Genomic DNA, 20,629 nt, shown 5'->3' with positions numbered 1-20,629 from the left:
ATTGGTCAAAAATTGGTCAAGAATAAGACGGGAGTGGGCTCAACCATGGGTCGGTTGATAAAACAATACCACTTGTTCGGACTTCCCTCGAACCAGGGACGGGAGGGATAGCTTACGGCGTAAACATCCATGTGCCGCATAGAGATCGAAAGGGGACCGCAGCAAAGGGAGAACGAGAGCGAGTCAGGTACCAATTCAAAAATAACTCCTTCCATAAAAGTCAATAGCTGAACCGTAGTAAATGCGAGACAGTTCTGGCAGTGTAACTGGCTGATGCAAGATGGCGCCAGAAAAGTGAGGTCTCATAGATATAGAATATGATGTAGGTATGTTGGCATTTCTGACGCCATTCTGCCACAATATATCCAATAAATCCCCCTGTTCGTCATTAGATCATGATGAAGATGAACGGTCTCCCGCCGCAGCTTCATATTATAAGTACACATTTTGCTCCTGATGGCTCGGTCTCTAGCTCCCGAGCCAGGCGATCGCTCAGCTTGGACTCCATCGCATAAAATGGCTATGCATTACGGAGTGGTCGCGGGCTGAAGCTATCTTTGTTGGTATCACCGCTGACCTATTTGTCGCACAAGTTGACTCCTCGTTTAAGGAAGCGGACGATGGCAAGGTGCCTTCAGATATGTTGACACTGAGAGCCGACTAACTGCATGACTAATATTAGCATATCATAAATAGCTTTGCAAGGCTCACAACCCTCAATCGATCCCTTGCATTCACATCACACTCTATACCAAACAACTCGGCGAGTTTGCCAGAATCGCTATCACTAGCAATTCGTACAATCGAACGTTTCACGAAAGCTTCCGGATGAGTCTGGAAGGGCCTATGAGCAACTTCTTCCTTGACAGTGGCGTAAGGGTTCGGTGCGAGAAGTTTAACGATCTAGGCCAATGTTTTCCCGCTTATTACTTTCGCATCTCCGACTCAAATTCGTTCGCCATGCTCATTTCGATATACCAATATCTCATAATGCTAACAGAGTAGTTGGAATCGGAAGAGATAGCATTGCTTAATTTATAGGATCTTCGTTTGCTAACTCCTAAGAGAACTGACTCCATCCAATGCAATATCTACTCATGAAGGTCCTTCATGATAGTTGCGTCTGTTTTTGAGCTTTCTTTGCAATTGTACCTAGAATTCGTTGGATCGGTTAATTCAGCGACACCGGGTGTGGTAACGATCGATCCTTCTCGGTATTCGGCACGTACTTGACAGAACTTCGATTCTCCTGGTTGATGAGCTTACATACAAGCCTAAGGCCCACTAGATGAGATCTTATAAGCGAAGTCTTCCGGCCGTGTTCCGGGGCGATTGTGTGATCCGAGTAATTTCTGTCTGCTAAGGTTGCGTTACACCCATCGGCCAGGATATTCGAATAGGTACTTTATGTTCTTGGATTCTTAGATTCTTAAACTCTTGGATATGAATTCCCCATCCCGATGCCAGGGTTAATCTTAGCTCTCGGCTATTAGTCAACCCGCGAAGGTGCGTAAGGCACCCGAAGACATTGTATCCTCTTTAGTAATATGGTGGCTGCTTACCCCCGTGGCGTTTTATTACAAGGAATATGTAGACACATTCCTGTCGCGTTAGCTTACGCTTGTAGATACCTACAAGCCGTGTTTTTGAAGCGAACAGCCTTCGGATTTCCTAGTTTTTGTCGATCAGCTCGATCGCCAGGACTGTTCTGATCACCCACGGGCTAACCATGATAGATTGCTGGGATATTCAGCTCTGTGGGGCGGTGCATCGTGATGATTGAAGCCTACAAGGGGCTGAAAATGCTGTTCATCCCATATCTGCAGATCTCTTACGCACCAAAAACACGCAGTTCTTGTCGGTCATATTCGTTTAATGTGGCTGCTTCAGGCTATGAATACGGATATTGGTGGGCAGACTGATGGAGAGACACTCTAAGCGTAGAATCCTAAGGTGCAACATCGGTGATGTATACCTTGTAAAGAAATGTTCAAATAGGTATGTACATTTCGTAGAAACAATCAAGTCTTAAGATTGTGATTGGCTCAGGATGAATTGCTGTTTAGCAGTAGAATTAGATAAGCTAGATCGTGCATTTTAGCATGATACGTCACCTGATAAGCACGTGATCTAAATGCCCCGCGTCGGACGCGAATGAGCAATTTGCCAAATTGGAACAGTGACTCAATTCGAAAAATTACCCCGCGATCGCTGTCACAAAAAATAAAAATTCAAGCCAAACAGCGCGGGGTGGTCAATTCAAAGTCTATTTGTGCGCCAGCAACACGACACAGAAGTAAACCTAATTTCTTCCCAAAACACCAACTTTCAACCGTCCTTCTACTACTTTTTCTAATCGCAGTCACCATGGCAGATCAGGCGCCGACCGAACAGGTCGCAAACCTGCACCTGGATGAAGTCACTGGAGAGAAGGTGTCTAAGTCAGAGTTGAAGAAGCGACAGAAGCAACGCGAGCGTGACGCTAAGAAGCAAGAAAAGGCTGCTGCTGCACCCCCTAAGCCTGCGAAGAAGACGAATGCTGAAGCCGATGAGAAGGAATTGACTCCCAATGTAAGTTATTCCATCCCGTATTATCGTCGAATCAAATAATAATAGACACTAACTAACATAATCCAGCAATACTTCGAGATACGATCTCGGGCTATTACCAAGCTCATCGAGACCCACGATCCCTACCCCTACCCCCACAAGTTCAACCGCGATTACGACCTCAACAACCTCGCCAAGGAATATGGCCACCTCAAGTCCGGTGAACACGACAAGACCAAGACTCTGCAGGTGGCTGGTAGAATATACAACAAGCGCGCGTCGGGTAGCAAGCTTCTCTTCTACGATATTCGAGGTAACAATGGCGTAAAGGCCCAGATTATGTGTCAGGCCCAGGAAGTTCGCGATGGTGCACCATCTTTCGAAAAGCAGCATGACCACATCCGACGTGGTGACATCATTGGAGTCGTCGGCTACGCGGGACGAACTGCTCCTAAGACCAAGCTTGAGAAGGGCGAGGAGGGCGAACTCTCCATCTTTGCGACTGAGATCGTCCTACTATCGCCTTGCCTTCACCAATTGCCCGACGAATACTATGGCTTCAAGGACCAGGAACAGCGGTACCGCAAGCGATACCTTGACCTCATCATGAACCCCAAGACCGCCAACACCTATCGCACCCGTACTAAGATCATCAAGTACATCCGCCGCTACCTCGACGATGCCGGCTTTGAAGAGGTTGAGACCCCTATCCTCAACAAGATTGCTGGTGGTGCTACCGCCAAGCCCTTTGAGTCTCATCTTAACGACTACAACATGGACGTATTTTTGCGAATTGCTCCAGAGTTGCCTCTCAAGATGTTGATTGTTGGAGAATATGACAAGGTGTACGAGATCGGTCGCCTGTTCCGTAACGAAGGTGCCGATTTAACTCACAACCCAGAGTTCACTACTTGCGAGTTCTACGAAGCTTATGCTGACTTCAACGATCTGATGCACCGAACTGAAGAGCTTGTCTCCGGTCTTGTCAAGCAGCTCACGGGCGGTTACACGACCACATTTACCACACAGCACGGCGAGACGTACAACGTGAACTGGGAGGCGCCGTGGCGACGAGTGGAAATGATTCCTGCTCTTGAGGAAGCGACTGGAGAGAAGTTCCCTCCCGGTGACCAGCTTCACACCGACGAGACGAGAGAGTGGCTCAAGGGGGTCATGAAGAAGGTTAACGTTGTCTGTCCCGAGCCCCAGACAACTGCACGAATGCTCGACCGGTTGACTGGCGAGTTCATCGAAGAAACTGCCGTAAACCCCACCTTCATCACTGAGCATCCCAAGATCATGTCTCCGCTAGCCAAGGACCACCGTAGCAAGCCTGGTCTGACTGAGCGATTCGAGGCCTTCGTTTGCAAGAAGGAGATTGCGAATGCTTACACTGAGTTGAACCAACCATTCGAGCAGCGACTCCGTTTCGAGGAGCAGGCGCGCCAGAAGGCTCAGGGTGATGACGAGGCTCAAATGATCGACGAGACGTTCCTCAACGCTCTTGAGTACGGTTTACCTCCGACCGCTGGATGGGGTCTAGGTATCGACCGACTAGTCATGTTCTTAACGAATAACTACAGTATCAAGGAGGTGCTGCTATTCCCCTTCATGAATCCAGAACAGAAGAAGGACAAGGTCCCTGTCGAGGGCGCAGAGGAACCACAAGTGCATTTGGAGGGAATTCGTGAGTATTTCATACCATTTTAATACTGAATTAATGTGCTAACTATTCGCTCTAGCCCACAAATAGGCACAGGTACCTTTGGCCTCGGTTAGGACGAAACCCTGTTTTGGTCGGGGTGATTTTGGTTGTATATGGTCTACGGCGTTTGTACAATAATCTCTGGGATCCTAGATAGTCAAAAGCATGCTATGCTATACCAAGCCATAGTATTACGACATGCTCTACTATTATCAGAGTAGCATCGTACATGGGACGGGATAAAAATAAGAAGTCATCATGAGAAGTGATAAGTCTTACATAAAATACGTGGTATATGTCCAGTGAACGTCGTAGTCATCATCCTATATACCCGCTTTTCCCCCCTTTTAACGTTCTATTTCCTACTCTCTATTTTATTGTGCGCGGAAACTACCGCGTCTTCGCCGCCGCTGCAATCCTCTTCTGCACGATAGCAATCGTCGACTTCGGTACCCGCAGTCTGTGTCCGAGAACTAGCACTCCGGTCAACAGCGCCAAGCTCCCCGCCTGATGTGCCGCCGCAAGCGAGATAGGGACCATGTATATCAAGGTGCTGATACCCAGCGCGACCTGCAGCGAGACTAAGTGCACGACGCCCAACACCCCTTTCTTCGCCTTCGGCGGCAGTGCCGCGGCCACGCGCCCCGTGCGCGAGTACGCGAAGAGGGCGAGAACCGCGCAGAAGGTCGTGGTGGCTAGGATGCGGTGGTCCAGCTGCACCAAGCTCGGGTTCTCGAGCATGTTGCGCCACCAGAGGTCCGACTCGTCTTCCTTGCGCGAGTAGAACTTGGACCAGAGCTCGGAGGCGGGCGGCGTGAGGCCGAGCCCCATCTTCGGAAACTCGTTGTAGATTAGCCCCGCGTCGAGGCCGGCGACTAGCGCACCCGAGAGCACGGTCACGGAAACGAGGGCCGTGAGAAGCGAGACCGAGCGCCGGAACGGCGTTAGCGCTGGGTTCTTGAGTGCGGTTATGAGGGTTTGCGCGGAGGCGGGCGAGGAGAGGAGGCGCGAGGTGCGCAGGATGCGCAGCCCGACGAGGAGCATCCACGAGTAGCATACGAACGCTGTTGCTAGGTGCGTCGCGAGCCGGTACTGCGACACCCGCGGGTGCGAGCCCGGCGCGAATAGGTCGTCCTTCAGGCCGGACTTGACCATCCACCACCCTATAAAGCCCTGGAAGCCGATCAGCGCGGATATGCCGACGAGGTGGCCCGCCACGCGCGCGGACACGCGCCGCCGCGCGATCAGGTACGCGGAGGGCAGCACGAAGGAGAGCCCGATGAAGCGCCCCCACAGCCGGTGCGTCCACTCCATGAAGTAGATCTTCTTGAACTCCTCGAGGTCCATGTGCGAATTCAGCAGGTGGAATTCGGGCGACGCGCGGTACTTCTCGAATTCGGATTCCCAGTCGGCTTGCGTGAGGGGCGGCAGGGACCCCGTCACGGGCTTCCATTCGGTTATGCTGAGGCTGCGAGGGGTGGGTTGGAATGATTAGTGTTGCGATTGGAGGAGGAAAAAGAGCATTATTACCCTGACTCGGTCAACCGTGTGAGACCCCCGAACACTACGATGCCGAAGACGCTCGCGGCGCTGCCGATCAGCCAGTACCCCGCGCCCTTGGAGCTCGTTTCGGGGAACGCTTTCTTCCCCGCCTGAGAGGACGCATTCGTTGTCGTTGTTCCGGTAGGAATAGCCGAAGATGTGAAGTACCTCGCAAAACGTGCTTGCGACTCGGTGCTGGCATGCCGCGCCTGCGAGGGCCGGAGGATCCGCGACGGAGCTGCCCTCGGCTGCTGGCGGAGGCATTGACGGCAGACGAACGGGCTGGGAGCTAGCTTAGTCGCCGCCCTGCGCAGCCCGGGTATTAAGAGCGACATTTTGGGCTTGGTGAGGAGAGGATTCCCTCTAGAAGGAGAAATTGGTGCCCGGGTGAAGCTGCGAATGGGAAGGTTTTCGTTTCTAATCATACGATAAGATACAATGTACCTAGGTAGTTCCAGTGCAAGCCACGACGGTGCCACAATGACGATTACAGTGTATTACATCAGCATGAGCATCATGAAAAAGGGCAAGATCACCCTTGAATCTGCATGGCTTGGTTCGGTGTTTTTTTTTTTTAATCAAATTCAAACATCATCTTCACTGTTTCAACTATAATTTGAGGGAATGTGTGTTCTATTTTTTCCGTCAAAAAGGTCGCGCTCAAAAATCGTATCCGCTGGTGAAATGAAGTCTGGTCGCTCATCGCTCATCGCTATTATAGGTACAGAATGAAAAATCGCACGTCGCACATATTATTCGTTTCCTCGTTGGTAGACCAACTCTTGAATAACCTCAATCAATCAATCAATCAACCAACCAACCAACCTCTTTTTTTGTTCGATAGTTAAATCCGTAGCTTCGATTTTGATCCCTGCGAGCGAACGCAGCCTCGTAGCTCGCCTCTATACCTACTAACCCCTTACCGTCTATAACCCCTAGGTCCTACCTCTTGTGTCGAAGTTCAAATTGCAATGGGTGAACAGAATGGCACTCCCTCGTCATCTCGATCTATCCTCATTTCGAAGTATATCCTCGCCTTGTTTCTTTCGGAAGAGCAAAATGTCCTTGAGAGTTCTGCCCTGCTTCTTCTCTTCGTACAGGGGCTTGTGCTCCTGGTGGATGTCGTGGTCGTCGTCATAATCGACGTGGACGAATGCTCGTTCGACATCGCTCAAGCCTAAAGTGTTATTAGTAAGCACGTTTCTAGCTAACAGTTATCTTGCCCGAGCGGGTAGTTTACCTTCGAGCTTCCTCTGAAGAGATTGGCTCACGTCGTGAGAGATCTTGAGGGGAACGTCTTGGTCCATGACTATATCAACTTCGACGTAATAGTTCTGCCCGGCATGATATGCTCGGCACTAAGACTTCTGTCAGCACCCCTCCCTGAAAAGTGTGGTTCGACGTCGACTTACTGTATCCACCTTCCGAACTAGGGGGTCGTGCGTCATGCTCATGTAGATGACTTTTGAGACGAACTCCTTTGGGGCAGATTTCCCCACAAGTAACCAGACTTGTTCGAATGCATTGGCGATCCACGAGAAGAGGATCAGGAGGGCGATGCATATGGCTCCGATAGGATCCAGGTACCAAACAAATCGGTCACCAACTATCGACATGATCAAACCGAATGAGTTGACAACAATGTCATTTCGGTGGTCGACCTATTCGGAGTCAGTAGCAGCATCCCGAGGGTCATTAGGGGGTAGCTTACGAAGAAGACGTGAACCGATGGGTACCTGCGATATGCAAGGCAGTAAAGCATGAGACTTCCCTTCGCAAAGACTGCATCCTTGTTAACCACGATCTGTCAGTAGCAGTACAAGACATCTTACTAGCAACGCCCACAAAGATTATGGGGACGAGTTGGAGTTCATCAGATTCGCTCGGCCCGCCACCGAGGGTGCGCGCAGACTCGATCTATAGGCCAAGGGTCAGAGCGATCGATCCCGAGAGGCTGAAACGCCACGGAGAGTGGACTCACAAGCAGTTGGATGGCAACAGTAGTCATCAATGCGCAGAAGAGGATAATTCCGATAGTCTCAATCCTGGTGCGGCCCTACGTGGCTATGAGCATGCTGGACACCTTGATAGTCATATCATCAATGGGTACTTACAACCGGGTACTTATAGACGCTGGCTCTAGCTGCCATGCGCGAGGTTATCATCATTACAAAAGACGAGACAAGGTCCATCTGTCTTTGGGGTCAACAAGCAGCACTTCATCAGCATTTCAAGAAGTTACGAACAAAAGCATCAGCAGCGGTTGCGAACAGCTATCAGAACGGTCAACTATGTTCACTAAAGAGGAATATTCGCACCCAGGGTCATTTACCGATAGCGACCCAGTCGAGATAGCAGCATAGAGCTGAATTACGAAGAGGCAGAAGTTTACCGTAAAGGAGGCATTGACGGCAAACTTGATCTTCGGAGCCACTCGGACGTCCTCCTCAACCTGCAGTCGTTCCTCATCATCGGCACCTAGAAATTGATCGATAAGTTCATTCTGCCTAGAGTAGAACTTCTTCAGAGCCTTCTTGTTTCCATTTGGATGGTCAATCTTCATCTGCCGCTTAGAGACATTCTCGCGGCGATGACGACCAAAGTTCATCGGGTCATTTGGATTGACCTCGGACGCGGAGGACGTCGCTCCAGGTGACTGGGCTGCGGCTGGCTCCTCAATTGCTACCGTGGGTGGCTGGTTATTATTGTTAACATCCTTGGGTGAGGCCGTTCCCCCGGGTGCTGCAGCAGTCGCCGATACTACGGTACCTGCACCTGCAGCTGCTTGCGTGGTTGTGTCTTCACCTGAAGTTAGTCGGTCCGTACCTCGACGTTTTCACCGCACCTCTAATATGGGGGGTAAAAATAATTCAAAACACTTGAACGCGCCGGATGTGGATGTTTCCATGGAGCCTCATAACAGGATCAGACGAGTGTAGAAGGATGAAAAACGACTGACCTGATGGCTTAGAGGTGTTTTGCGATTCCTGATTCGCCATCTTGGAGTTTATGCTTGCGAAGGCGTGATGGGTGCAATACAAAAAATGTTTCCGAATGAAAGTGGGAGAGGCCGATCTCTGCACGCACAAGATTCATATTATATCCAAACGTGGCTCGGAAGCCAGTTGTGAGGGAGCCAACCGCTGTCTAAGGTAGCAATGCGCCCCGTTACAACCCTATTACGCTCCACAGAGTCAATGACGGCATACCGCGTCTTTTCCAGGACAACTCTCTATGCATCTAGGTCATTTGGAATGCTTATCCCGCCCTTGTCCGCCTATCTCGTAGCTCTACGACATCACTATTTCTCTCAATCAGGGCAGCAAGGTAACCCCGTGCTAAAAAGATTATTAGACAGGGGGTCATATGCCGGTCCGGGTTATTCTAGGCCCCATCAACACCGCTTAGACCGCAACTTTCCATCGGCCTCAAACGACAGTCCTCTTGGCGAAGGATTTCTCACATCGGCAGTGAGCCGATCTTTATCAAATACGGTATGTCCAATTGGGCTAAAAATTGTTTCGATTCAAGCGGAGGCCACGAATGCCGTGACTATCATGTCCTATCTGTCACGACAAGGCTGGCAGTTAAGCTCACCTCCACCCCAACGTCGCAACCGCATTGGTCAGAACTGGTCTATATACCCCGGACTCTTTGTTTGCCAAGCCTTGCGTTGTTTTGGGCACCGTCCACATCGTCTAACCTTTAATATTGCCACACTAGATATCTAAAGCCGCATTATCGTAGCCCACAAATATTGATACTGCCAAGCTGCCAAGAAGCCTCTTGTTTCCCCGTGCGGTTCGAAAATGCTTATTCCATACGGGGCGACGACGACAATCACACAAATCCCCGACCTGTTGAAGAGTCAAGACTGAGTTAAGGTATGACAGCCGCGGATACCCTGCGCTTAGTCGCCTTACTCCTGCGAAATATGTACGTACGACATACTTTGAAGCCGTATCGGAAAAGGGACTGCTGTGAGTGGCATCAAAATTTACTATCGTGAGTAAATTGTAGGGGAGGTGGAACTTGTTTCAACCCTACGACCTTCATTGTTTGTAGTGTTTTCGACTGCCGCTGAGCCTCCAAAGCAAATATATGGTTTCTCAGTCTGGAAAATGATACTGCAATAACAACGGAGGAAAGTAATAATAGAGCGTAACCTATTCGACCAGTTCGGCCAAGTAAAATGGATCTCGGTCGCTATGGTGGACCCCTTCAAGGTGAGCCTCAAGCCAAGCTCGCACCAGCACGGGCATGATCGTCGACGTCGTGATGCTAAGTTTGGTAGAGATTCCATGCTGCTGGCTCTCCGTTACCATCGAAAAAGTCTCTGTGAAACAGCTCGAAGGCATTGACTGGGTTGATCTGCGGTTTACCAAAGATTATGGCCTTGTCTAAAACAAGGTATCCGGCTCGCAAGCGTCGAGTTGCCTTAGCTGCCCTCTGTCATACGTTGAAGATTGGATCAACGCTGCATACATACTTCAGATCTCGACATCGAACATCATGGGTATTCGTCTCAAGAATAGCCGAGGATCGTCGGGCAAGATTTGACGCGACAAGACAATATTAAAGCATAGGTTTGCCAGATCTTCCAAGAAATTCTGCTTGATATTCTTTTCTTATGCGCCGTGTCCATGACTGAGTGTTAGGGGTATCGTTTCTATTTTACATTCTCTTCGGTTTCTTTTCCTTTTAACCTTCCCTTCTCTTGGCGTGAGGATTGAAGCCTCTTCGTCTGTTATCCCATTCTACGCACAGGAGTCGCCGGACGGCTTCGTATTGTTGCCCGTTCTCTATTGTAATATTTTCCACTTTCATTTTTACCAGTCGCCGGACTCCCGACTGTCATTCACTTCTCTTCCTCCTTTTTTAGAAAACAAATCAAACAGACATGTCGTCAGAAGATATGGGAGATATGAAGCCCGTTTGTGGCGGTGGTAAGGAAGTCGGAGAGTACGACGTGGCTCTGCACACAGTCGGTCTTTGTAAGTGACAAAAACTCTTCTGATTTCTCGAATTGTAATCAACTAATATTGTATTCTCAGTTCTTGTGTTGCTTGCGTCAGTCTGCGGAGCTGGGTTTCCCGTAGCCGCGAAGAAAATCAGCTGGCTCAAGGTCCCGGAGAAGGTGTTCTTTGCTTGCAAACATTTCGGAACGGGTGTCCTAATAGCAACTGCTTTCGTTCATGTACGTTGTTGATCACCCACTTTGGGTTCGTCCCATCTAACAACTATCAGCTTCTTCCCACAGCCTGGTTCAGTCTTTCGGACCCATGTCTTCCGGACATCTTCACCACAGACTACCCCCCGCTCCCCGGTGTCATCATGATGGCCTCACTCTTTTGTCTATTCGTCGTTGAGATGTGGATGAACAACAAAATGGGCGGTCACTCTCACGGTGGTGCCACCGGCATCGAGACCAACGCATCAGCGCCAGTTGCCCCTCAACGCCCCCAGCGATTCCCAGGTCGGAATAGCTTCGAGGCTGATGACGTTTCTTACGAAAAGAGGATGGCTCAGCAGCAGTACGAGTATCCCGACCCCGCGGCTAATGAGCTCGACCTTCCTCAATCCGAAATGCCCCCATGGTTCGTCGTCTTCTACGAGCAATACGTTCGCCAGCGTCTCGAGCTCATCAACATGATCAAAGCGACCAGCACCACCAGCAGCCCTAGCAGTATGCAAGTCGAGGCTCCTAAACAAGATGTCGTGATTTCCGAGACGAGCATGTTTGACGAGGAGGGCCAGCCTATCGACCCCTTGGTCTACAAGAGAATGTCAATGAACATTACCCTGCTAGAAGGTGGTATCCTGTTCCACTCCGTCTTCGTCGGAATGACCGTCTCCATTACCATCGAAGGTTTCGTCGTCCTTCTCATTGCCATCCTGTTCCACCAGATGTTCGAGGGTCTCGGTCTAGGCTCTCGTATCGCAGCCGTGCCGTACCCCAAGGGCAGCATCCGACCTTGGCTGCTGGTTTTCGCTTTCGGAACTACCGCACCCCTCGGACAGGCCATCGGCCTGATTGCACGCAACAGCTACGACCCCAACAGCGCCTTCGGTCTGATTATCGTCGGTGTCTTCAACTCGATGTATGTTCTACAAGCCCGACTTAACTTAATATTTGCTAATGCCTCGCAGCTCTTCTGGTCTTCTTATCTACGCGGCTTTGGTTGATCTTCTCGCCGAGGACTTCCTTTCCGATGAATCTCAACGTGTTCTGACCATGAGGCAAAAGAAGATCGCTTTCGTCTACGTTCTTCTCGGAGGTAAATAATCACCTAACTTTCATACTCGTCTCGCACTCAGCTAACTGTGAAACAGCTGCTGGCATGTCCATCGTCGGCGCTTTCGCTTAAAGCAGTCCCAAGGAACGACCACTTACGAACCGCGAGTCGATTCAAAGACAAGGAGAACGAAAAATAATAGACCGCGATACCCCAAGGAGCAGCATCGGATTGTTGCTTCTAATGAACAGCTACTCGAGACGAGACGGGTAGTGAACGAAACATAGGCACGGATTAATGGGTATGTGGCGGGGACCAGGGGCGTCAGCTGGACTATCATATTGCGTGGAAGGGCTCCCTTGTCAAATACCGCGAGTTGTTTTCCGTACGTGAAGTGTAATTTTACAACACCACAGTCCTTACCGCAAGCATCGGTATCAAAGCATCATCAGCATCATTCCAGGTGCGGGTTACGTTCGGTCCCCCCTTTTCCGTCATCATAAGCGCGATTTCCTCCACACACAAACACATCACATCATATTTAAGAGCGAGATATCTCCTTATGCGCGTATACAAAAGAGCGAAAAGTCGAGTCGAGACAGGGGGAGGTTCTGCCGAATCAGAATGCTGAGAGAAGAGGCCCCTGGCGGAGACGAGCGACTACAAAATACGACGATGGCGGCGGGCTTGGTCGGCCAGTTGAGGAGTTTAATGAACTATTACGTTGGACGGGGAGGAATAGATGGAAGAGGAGATTTGGTTTTCTAAAGCAATTCTATATCACTTGAGCGAATCCGAAGACTACCTATCTACTACTATACTGTACCATAGTGCGCACACGTTCGGAATGAGAGAGAACTGAGTACATCAAAGCTACGGCGACATAATGAGTGCGAATATAGCGAGAACAAATTCTACAAAAATTTACAAAACACCTATCCACAAAATGATAATGATACCGAATGGTAATGATAAAATGCATTATTCAACGGGAACGAGAATCGCCGCCACACTTTGCCTCACCATCGCCCCCCTTACCGTCTTCCGCTTTCTAGCTGCGAAAGATTAAGCTTCAGCCGGTCCCACGACGGGAAACCGGCACTCGAGATATCCGCAGAGAGCTTTAAATCTTGGCATCTTGGCATCCTCATCTCCTGAAACGCGACTTTTCGCGGAGCCGCGGGTAAGGGTTAGGGCAGGCTGGGCAGGCAAAGCTTGAGACAGCGCCCAGAATTTGCTTATGCCGGGGGTCGTGTATGGCTCAACTCTCGTGTACGTAATTGTTTGTAAGGAGGGAAGCTGGGCACGTGTCGCGTTTCCTATTTTGTGCATATGATTTGTTTCTACGTTTGTTTAGTATCAGGTGGTGTTTAAGGCGCTGGGGAAGTTCTCGTAGTGAAAGCGTCTGGAGTCGGTAGGTGGCGTTGGGGAGGCGTTTGTATTTGGTAATGGGAATTGTGTGTACGACGATGATGAGATGTTGCCAAGGGAATGGAGGAGAGGAAGGTCGAAGCGGTCTTCGGACGGGAACTTTAGTTGATATGCAGGGCGACGATGTTCGTGCGAAGATCATGGTTTTAAAATAGAAAGGAGGTGACAGGTTCACTATTTCAGATTGTTTTGCAATCAGGAGCTATGGATCGATGCAAGTCTCCGAAATCTCGAAAGCAATATCTCCAACGCCGCACCCCTCATAGGAAAATAATCTAGCTACCCGACAATAATTCTATTTGAAGCTCATTCAACTTTACAATCTGAATGTTCAAATTTAGGTATCTTGCCCATCCGATCATCAGACTTGTGCACGGTACACCTGGTGCTACTGCAGCAGAGCCGAGATGATGCTCACGTAGCCGCGCTGCCCGCCATCACTGACACCTCCACGACTCCCCTACTGTAGAGTACATGCGGCATGTATTCTAGAGGGGCCCTGGCTTCGTCATCGTGCATTTCTCAAGCATAAACGGTACAAACAGTATGGTGAGCTATGGAAAAGGCCGTGGATGGTTCGCGATGACCTCCTGGTCACGAAAAAAAGGAGGAGCTAGTGTGGAAGCAGGTAACGGAGGATATAGAGATATTCGGAGGGGAGAAATTATAATTGCTAGCGAGGCGTTACGACTGTAGGCGATGTCAACACTGTTGACGCAAACTCTAAAGGACCAAGTAAAGAACCCGGGCGAACAACTCTTCCTAGTAACGTACATGTTTTAGGCAATGCTCAATCCGCTAACTGCAGGGGAAAATCAAGTGTTTCTAAGATTCCCGTGGCTGTGGCGGGGAGGAGAAGCTAGAGGGTGTCGAGAGCGATGAGGGCCGCCCTGATAGATAATAACGCAAACATAGGTAGGTACCTACCTGCCTTGACAGCCGGCGAGAACCTCGAGATCTAAACCGATGCTGGCTGCTACTTATTTCCTGTGGTCATCATGAACGACCTTTTGATTTGTCAAAATAGCCCTACTTCTCTCTTACCTGCTATACGAGGGCTTCCATTGCGAAAGCTAGGATGATAGTTACATTCGTCACCAGCAGGATGCTCCAGTTGCCCAAGATGTTGCACGATATGGCAGATACTTCCAGCTAGGCTAGGCGGGCGAGGCAGCCAGTAACATACGAAGCATGGTACCCTAGATGTACCCTACTTACCTTCCATGCCTTGTAGATAGGTACTGGTAGAAGTACAGAGCCCGGCCTTGGGTCGCAGCTCCGGCACTGCATTTCCCTCTTATGCCCCCCTTTTTTCAATTAACCCCTTTTCCGATTGAGTATATCCTCAACACGGCTCGCGACGGAATTTGAATTCGTATCTGTAGGGGTCCCGATGAACTTGCTGTCCGGAGTTGTCTTTTTTTCTTACATGCTTATTGGAAGGCTTATTTATAAGAGTATAGAGGGCAAGGTACAGCGGAAGAGACTCGTACTGAACGAGAATACAACCGGCGTAAGGCGTAATCCAACCAGCTGCGCAAGTTCCCTAGCGACAACGTCACCGCCAAGTTTCTCTGCGAGTGATGGCATCGCGGCGCCTGGTAGGTTAATCGACCGGGGGCGGCGAGTAGAAAAGGGCATGAAGAACTAGTACCTGCCAAAGGCGAATATCACATCAGAGTCGGATAATTGACAACGAAACATGCTAAGTCTACAGCCCATATGATCTCCGGATCTAGCATGACAGGCCAAATCATGCTTCGACGTGGTTGGCGGCTGGAGAGAAAAACAAGGCAAAAACAAGTCACCGACTTTTGTCTCCTCATTGCGCGTAAGGCTGTATGCAGCTTTCGGTAGTTGAAGACTCAGCGGTCACATGGTGGCCAACAAGTAAAGTGTCCTTCTCAGGTACCCAAGCCCTCCTCTCCGTCTACCAAACTACGTCAGAAGTACCACACTTACCTCTAACCACTACTATACATAGATACTAGACGCCTCATACATAGAACAGAACTTACCAATGAGTGTAGGCCATATCATAGTCGCCGGCGTCACCGATCCAAACTACTATCTAGGGACATGTATTTTGATCACCCTATCTACGCCATCCTGCGCACACCCAACCCTGATGTGCAGTGCAGAGGCGAAGCTATCGGGCTCTGCCGAGCTGCCGAGCTGCCCAACTTGGATGCGGTGAGATGCGATGGGAAACCGACGTGGACTTCGGATCACAAAATGGCGCTAGCAAGCTGTTTACCGGTGTCACAACATTTACTAGTTTTCTACCACAGCCAGGCCGAAGGCTTGATTTTGTGACGAGTCATATCCATAAACCAGATACCTACCAACGGATACCAATACAGAGGGTGGGAAGACCTTGCCAGTTCATCAGTTATAGAGATTCTGCCAAACCTCAGAGAAGCGTGCAATATATGCGCACACTTTCATGACCTGTGCCAATACGGTACCGTCCAGCCTTCGCCACGATAGCCTGCCCAGGCCCCAAGCCACCGACTGTGTACGACTATCAGCTCCAGGAGAATAATATACATCTTTTAAGAGGTAAAGGCTCTATGCAGAATCATATCTTGATTTGATACGTGTTCCTGGCAATAGCTATCCTCTTATGGGGCTATAATGGCAACCTTATCCAATATCCTTCTGCCCAAGTATGCCTAAGGGGGCGAAGTGTTGTCGTGCAACCGGTCCATTAGGCCACAGAAATGCTATGCCGATGGCCTTTTTCTCTGTGTATATTCGTCACGCGAGGCAGATTTCAAAAAGACGTACTCTCAAGTCTGTTATTTGGAATTCTAGACATAAATAACGGCTTTTGAGCGGTTGCTGCTGCTGCTGCAGATAGATACCGAAGAAGCAACCCAAGTATACAAATCTTTATCGCAACATCAATAACCTTACATCGTACGCCCTCGACCACCACCATGCCAGATAATGCGGACGTACGAGTTCTTGATGACAGTGATATTGTGAGCATACCTCAAGGTGCATTATTTAACATCACTAACCGCCCGTTCTCAGGTCATTAGGACTCGGGAAAAGAGAGCCCAACTGCAGAAAGAATTAGACGAGACCAGTAAAGAGTTGGAGAAACTCGAAATGGAGGGGCCAAGCGACATAGAACGACCGGTAGAAATCAGAAAGAGGAAGCGAGAGCAAGAAACGGAACTGACATCGAAGAATCCCCGGTTATCTGGAGATCAAGGGACACAATCGCAACCCTCCTTGACACCGAACAATAACACCATCGCGTCGATCCCAGAGACTACGATCAGTCTCACTCCTAGCCACGATAACCACATCCCCTTCAGTGATTCTCATGTCCTCCTGAGAGAAGCGCTTGCTAGTTGGGGCCATCAGATCTCTAGACTAACAGACATGCGTCGCTCTATTCGCGATGCATGTTTTAGCATTTTTCAATATTACGGGGACCTAGATGGGCGTGCAGACAAGACAGGATCGCATTCACTCGACGACATGAATGTAGAGCAGTTGCGCCTTATCAAAGACAAGAGACCAGCCGGCCATGTTAGTTATTCAATATATTTGAAAACTGACGCCCTCGAAGACCTTAATGAGGCATATGGCGAAGCTGAAGAACGAATGCCCGACGCCAACGACCCTTATTATATGGCTCGTCTCAACGACCAGATTGTACTACTGACCAGAAGATTCCTGCATACAAGGTCGATAAACGATATCGAGGGAGCAATTAACCGAACCCAGGAAATGGTCAGTCTCACCTCTCTAGACCACCCTCAGCGTGATCCTCAAATCCGCGACTGCCTTACAATGTGGTGCATGAAGTATGACTGCACCCATTCGCAGGACGACCTTGATGACGCCAGTTCGTTCATGCAACAGGCGACCGGCGGGGAACCGACAATCGGACCTACAATGTAAATATTCCCTGTTAATCGTTAGTACCCCTATGAGATCAAGATACTGAACTTTTCCTAGGGTTACCCCAGCATGTGTTCCTGGCCAACTGGCAGCTACTTTGGAACCCGCGCCTAGACCTACGAATGAATATAAGCGAACCAACAACTTGAATGAGGGTATATCTTCCTCGATACCGCAAGCTCGAGTCGTGAATTTCTCATTTTGCCACGACCGGGATTGTCGGTTCGGCCATCAACTGCACCTCCTTGTGCGAAGGAAACTCGTCGACCTAAAGCCAGGCAATGCTACCGCAATCTCGTACACATGGGGCGAGTTTAACAGGACAAGTCAGAAGATTGGTCACTTTGAAGATGGATCGGATACAGTGATGACTCTGGGAGAAGAATGGGTTTCAGGAACTGGATATCATGACCTCATCACTACGTTGCGGGATATATGCTGTGTCTCCTTACCTGATACATCTCTCAGAGCCAATGAATTCTGCTGGATCGATCAGTTGTCGATTCAACAGGACGACGATGAAGACGTACGAGAGTCTCTCGCTAAAATCCCCGACATATATCGCACTTACAGCGTCTTGGTGCTCCTGCCAGGTGCATTATGCGAATGCATCGAAGAAGGATGGAAAAGTCTTCAACGTGATGACACGTATGGAAATTCGTCTCCACGTTTTAATCCGGATAAAATCGGGTCAGGAGGGAAGAAGATGTCATGTTGGAACAATATGGGATACGCAAACTGGTTTCAGCGAGTGTGGACCCGACAGGAACTCCTTTATGCGCGGAATATAAAAGTAAGATGGACGTCCCCTAAGCCGCTTAGCTGTCCAGGCAAGAGAATGGCGGCCTCTGATGACGACGACATTATCGACGCATTGCGACCCAACCTTAACATAACCGCAAAGCTTCGATATAACTCCAGCTTGAAACTAGCTGATAAGGCGGAAAGGGGGTACACGAAAGGAGGCTGCCCTATCAGTACTAAGTTTCGACTCGACCAGGAAGCAACAGATTCATACAAGGAATCATGCCTATGTCTACTGACATGGTTACACATTCATACGATTCGCGAAGAACAAATATGGGGGGTGTTTACCAGATTCTTGTGTGGAGAGGAACTGGTCGATACTTCTAAAAGCAATTCCGACATGACCGAGGAACAAAAGCTAAGAAGATTCTTCCTTCTCCTCAATACGATAATGGCCAACAACAGAAATACCACGGATGAGCGTGATCTCGTGGTTGCTGTTTGGGTTGATTGCCCCAGATACGCATTACCGTTAAATTATAAGCAAATGGGATTATATGAACTTATGGAAGATGCCGTTTGCCAACTCGAGAACAAATGGGGCATCTCGTTGGTTACAACTGCACCCGCAGGGCTTTTCAGCGATCCCGCAAAACCTTCCGACGGTTCATCTCCATCAAGTTTCCTTTGGAGACCGACTCACTACATGCCAACTACCAACAACTCAAGGATCAACAACACCAAGAAAGCTTACGCTAATTTGATTTGCTCATCGGATCCGTATAAGGTTGACAGCTCCCGTCAACTGTCCTTGAAAATGAACTCGTCTATCAATAATCTGAATCCCCTTTCATGCTCGCACCCAATGGACTTCAAGACGACATTTGGCGATATTTCTACGGCCGATGTCATTCAGTTCACTTCAACAGTCTGCCAGCATTGGGGCAGCGGACCACTTCAACTTCTGTTGTTGATGCTACCACAGGGTGTTGGAATCCGTAACGCGGCACCGGGGTTTTATAAGTTTATCATTTCTCTAATTAGTATGTTGCCAACTATACCGGAAGATATTACTAACTCGATAGGAATGGTGGCTAAAGGTTGGGGAGAATTACCCTCAATCTCCCTTGACACGGAGTTCTTCCTGCAGGAATTGACGCGGGATCGAGCAGAGGATCATCATGATATCCTCTATCAAATCATTTGCGAGGTCTGTGGACTAGATATGGATTTATGCCAGCAGAAAGGTCTTCGCCTGGTGGTTGACTTTGGTTCCGAGGGAATGCCGCCGAGACTTGGTCTATCAAGTATACATTATCAGGACCAAACTAACATCTCGACTTTCACTGTCTGCATAGATCCTCCGGGTGGGCAGCGTTTTATGTGTCCTAGGGAAGTGATGTTTGAGATATTGATTCGAGATGCACCTTCAGAAGATAAGCAAGAGTGCTTCGACTATCAGGTAGTCGGCATTTGGGTTCAACCTACAACCTATGCGGAAGACGGCATACATGGGCGCCTGCCCACTGTATCAATCATGTAAGACGGAGACGTACATGCAGGGCTTACATAGTAGATTGCGAGTATTTTCATGTATGTAGTTGGTAGGGTTCCAGCGAAATCTTTATAAGAAATTTCCTATCGCGGTCATCTAAGAGTCGGCGCTCATGTTGTGTAATAGGTGTTGAAACTTTTCTTGCTTAATTCCTTCCCTTTGCATAAGCACAGCCACATCCCGCCACAGTATCCAGTCAACTTGAATACAGGACCTAGCCACACAGTGTTTATAATCCAACAAATCCACCGCTTGAGCTACTGGAGTTCTCAACGAACTTCGCACTTCACGGAGACCTGCTTATAGAACCAGTCAAAAGGAAGCGTCTAAAGGTGGTTTGACTAACTAGACTGCAGAAAAGATTAAAGGGGATGAAGATGTTGTATTTGGTTGGAAAGTTTAGAGCCTGGATCTTCAGTTCGAAGATCTTACCTAGTACTTGCACAGTGCTCGTCGCACCTTCCCATGATGTACACTCCATCTACTGCCTAACGAGTACTCTATACCTTTCTAGCCTTTGAAAAGTGCCGAATCACTTAAGTTACCATTATACGTAAGGCATATTTACGGGCTTCCTCTTTACTTTCTAATCTTCTAACTACCTACCTACCTCTCAATAGCGCTAGTTGAGCGAAGAATCCTACCTACCTACTTAGATGGTTTGCCTTGAATATTTGGTAAATTTTTTAAGTTTTGTTGTTGATTGGTTCACGATTCTTCAGCTGATGAGTTAGCATTTCCTTTCTTTGACTCCCGCTTTATAGATACACTTCCTTAGTCAACGACGGTGCATCGCGGGCCGTTGATCAGACGGATCTTCTACTACTGGTAGAGGTTAGTTAAGATTAGTCGTAAAGTTACATACTTCAAAGTACATTCGCCTATGGAAATCTAAGTACCCCTCAGACCTGCCGCCCCTTAGGGAAGCGAGACTTTTACCTG

The 20,629-nt window shown here is 49.1% G+C and overlaps 5 protein-coding genes across 5 annotated transcripts; 3 read left to right on the top strand and 2 right to left on the bottom strand.

Moving 5' to 3' along the window:
* The first annotated feature begins 2,209 nt into the window (after positions 1 to 2,209).
* F4807DRAFT_296778 (lysyl-tRNA synthetase) lies at positions 2,210 to 4,474 on the top strand. The gene is made up of 3 exons (XM_047994892.1): positions 2,210 to 2,571; positions 2,638 to 4,237; positions 4,293 to 4,474. The coding sequence occupies exons 1-3, from the start codon at positions 2,368 to 2,370 to the stop codon at positions 4,301 to 4,303; spliced, it is 1,815 nt and encodes a 604-aa protein (XP_047849504.1). The 5' UTR covers positions 2,210 to 2,367; the 3' UTR covers positions 4,304 to 4,474.
* A 47-nt stretch (positions 4,475 to 4,521) lies between these two features.
* Positions 4,522 to 6,216, bottom strand: F4807DRAFT_444615 (COX15-CtaA-domain-containing protein). Its single transcript, XM_047999676.1, has 2 exons — positions 5,786 to 6,216; positions 4,522 to 5,723 (listed from the first exon to the last, which is right to left on the bottom strand). The coding sequence occupies exons 1-2, from the start codon at positions 6,130 to 6,132 to the stop codon at positions 4,646 to 4,648; spliced, it is 1,425 nt and encodes a 474-aa protein (XP_047849503.1). The 5' UTR covers positions 6,133 to 6,216; the 3' UTR covers positions 4,522 to 4,645.
* Positions 6,217 to 6,358: 142 nt separating this feature from the next.
* Positions 6,359 to 8,879, bottom strand: F4807DRAFT_444607 (uncharacterized protein). The gene is made up of 10 exons (XM_047999675.1): positions 8,757 to 8,879; positions 8,130 to 8,596; positions 8,044 to 8,070; positions 7,912 to 7,989; positions 7,779 to 7,853; positions 7,630 to 7,714; positions 7,509 to 7,579; positions 7,210 to 7,458; positions 7,038 to 7,155; positions 6,359 to 6,974 (listed from the first exon to the last, which is right to left on the bottom strand). The coding sequence occupies exons 1-10, from the start codon at positions 8,794 to 8,796 to the stop codon at positions 6,796 to 6,798; spliced, it is 1,389 nt and encodes a 462-aa protein (XP_047849502.1). The 5' UTR covers positions 8,797 to 8,879; the 3' UTR covers positions 6,359 to 6,795.
* Positions 8,880 to 10,537: 1,658 nt separating this feature from the next.
* Positions 10,538 to 12,176, top strand: F4807DRAFT_296663 (Zinc/iron permease). Its single transcript, XM_047994891.1, has 5 exons — positions 10,538 to 10,791; positions 10,852 to 10,994; positions 11,045 to 11,898; positions 11,948 to 12,075; positions 12,131 to 12,176. The coding sequence occupies exons 1-5, from the start codon at positions 10,698 to 10,700 to the stop codon at positions 12,163 to 12,165; spliced, it is 1,254 nt and encodes a 417-aa protein (XP_047849501.1). The 5' UTR covers positions 10,538 to 10,697; the 3' UTR covers positions 12,166 to 12,176.
* Positions 12,177 to 16,093: 3,917 nt separating this feature from the next.
* F4807DRAFT_296579 (uncharacterized protein) lies at positions 16,094 to 19,824 on the top strand. The gene is made up of 3 exons (XM_047994890.1): positions 16,094 to 16,451; positions 16,504 to 17,381; positions 17,443 to 19,824. Exons 1-3 carry the CDS (start codon positions 16,407 to 16,409, stop codon positions 19,673 to 19,675), a joined length of 3,156 nt encoding a protein of 1,051 aa, XP_047849500.1. The 5' UTR covers positions 16,094 to 16,406; the 3' UTR covers positions 19,676 to 19,824.
* Positions 19,825 to 20,629: the final 805 nt, after the last annotated feature.

The sequence above is a fragment of the Annulohypoxylon truncatum genome (assembly GCF_022578515.1).
Source record: "Annulohypoxylon truncatum strain CBS 140777 unplaced genomic scaffold F4807scaffold_48, whole genome shotgun sequence".
Lineage (NCBI taxonomy): Eukaryota > Fungi > Ascomycota > Sordariomycetes > Xylariales > Hypoxylaceae > Annulohypoxylon > Annulohypoxylon truncatum.
This window is presented reverse-complemented; position numbering and strand designations above follow the sequence as displayed.

Coding starts and splice junctions, on each gene's coding strand:
- F4807DRAFT_444615 (XM_047999676.1), bottom strand. CDS start 6,132: ATGTCGCTCTTAATACCCGGGCTGCGCAGGGCGGCGACTAAGCTAGCT. Junction 5,724..5,785: donor ACACGGTTGACCGAGTCAGG/GTAATAATGCTC, acceptor CACCCCTCGCAG/CCTCAGCATAACCGAATGGA.
- F4807DRAFT_296579 (XM_047994890.1), top strand. CDS start 16,407: ATGCCAGATAATGCGGACGTACGAGTTCTTGATGACAGTGATATT. Junction 16,452..16,503: donor TTCTTGATGACAGTGATATT/GTGAGCATACCT, acceptor GCCCGTTCTCAG/GTCATTAGGACTCGGGAAAA. Junction 17,382..17,442: donor CCGACAATCGGACCTACAAT/GTAAATATTCCC, acceptor AACTTTTCCTAG/GGTTACCCCAGCATGTGTTC.
- F4807DRAFT_444607 (XM_047999675.1), bottom strand. CDS start 8,796: ATGGCGAATCAGGAATCGCAAAACACCTCTAAGCCATCAG. Junction 8,071..8,129: donor TCTCGACTGGGTCGCTATCG/GTAAATGACCCT, acceptor CCGTTCTGATAG/CTGTTCGCAACCGCTGCTGA. Junction 7,580..7,629: donor AATCTTTGTGGGCGTTGCTA/GTAAGATGTCTT, acceptor ACAAGGATGCAG/TCTTTGCGAAGGGAAGTCTC.
- F4807DRAFT_296778 (XM_047994892.1), top strand. CDS start 2,368: ATGGCAGATCAGGCGCCGACCGAACAGGTCGCAAACCTGCACCTGGAT. Junction 2,572..2,637: donor AGAAGGAATTGACTCCCAAT/GTAAGTTATTCC, acceptor AACATAATCCAG/CAATACTTCGAGATACGATC.
- F4807DRAFT_296663 (XM_047994891.1), top strand. CDS start 10,698: ATGTCGTCAGAAGATATGGGAGATATGAAGCCCGTTTGTGGCGGTGGT. Junction 10,995..11,044: donor TAGCAACTGCTTTCGTTCAT/GTACGTTGTTGA, acceptor AACAACTATCAG/CTTCTTCCCACAGCCTGGTT. Junction 12,076..12,130: donor CGTCTACGTTCTTCTCGGAG/GTAAATAATCAC, acceptor ACTGTGAAACAG/CTGCTGGCATGTCCATCGTC.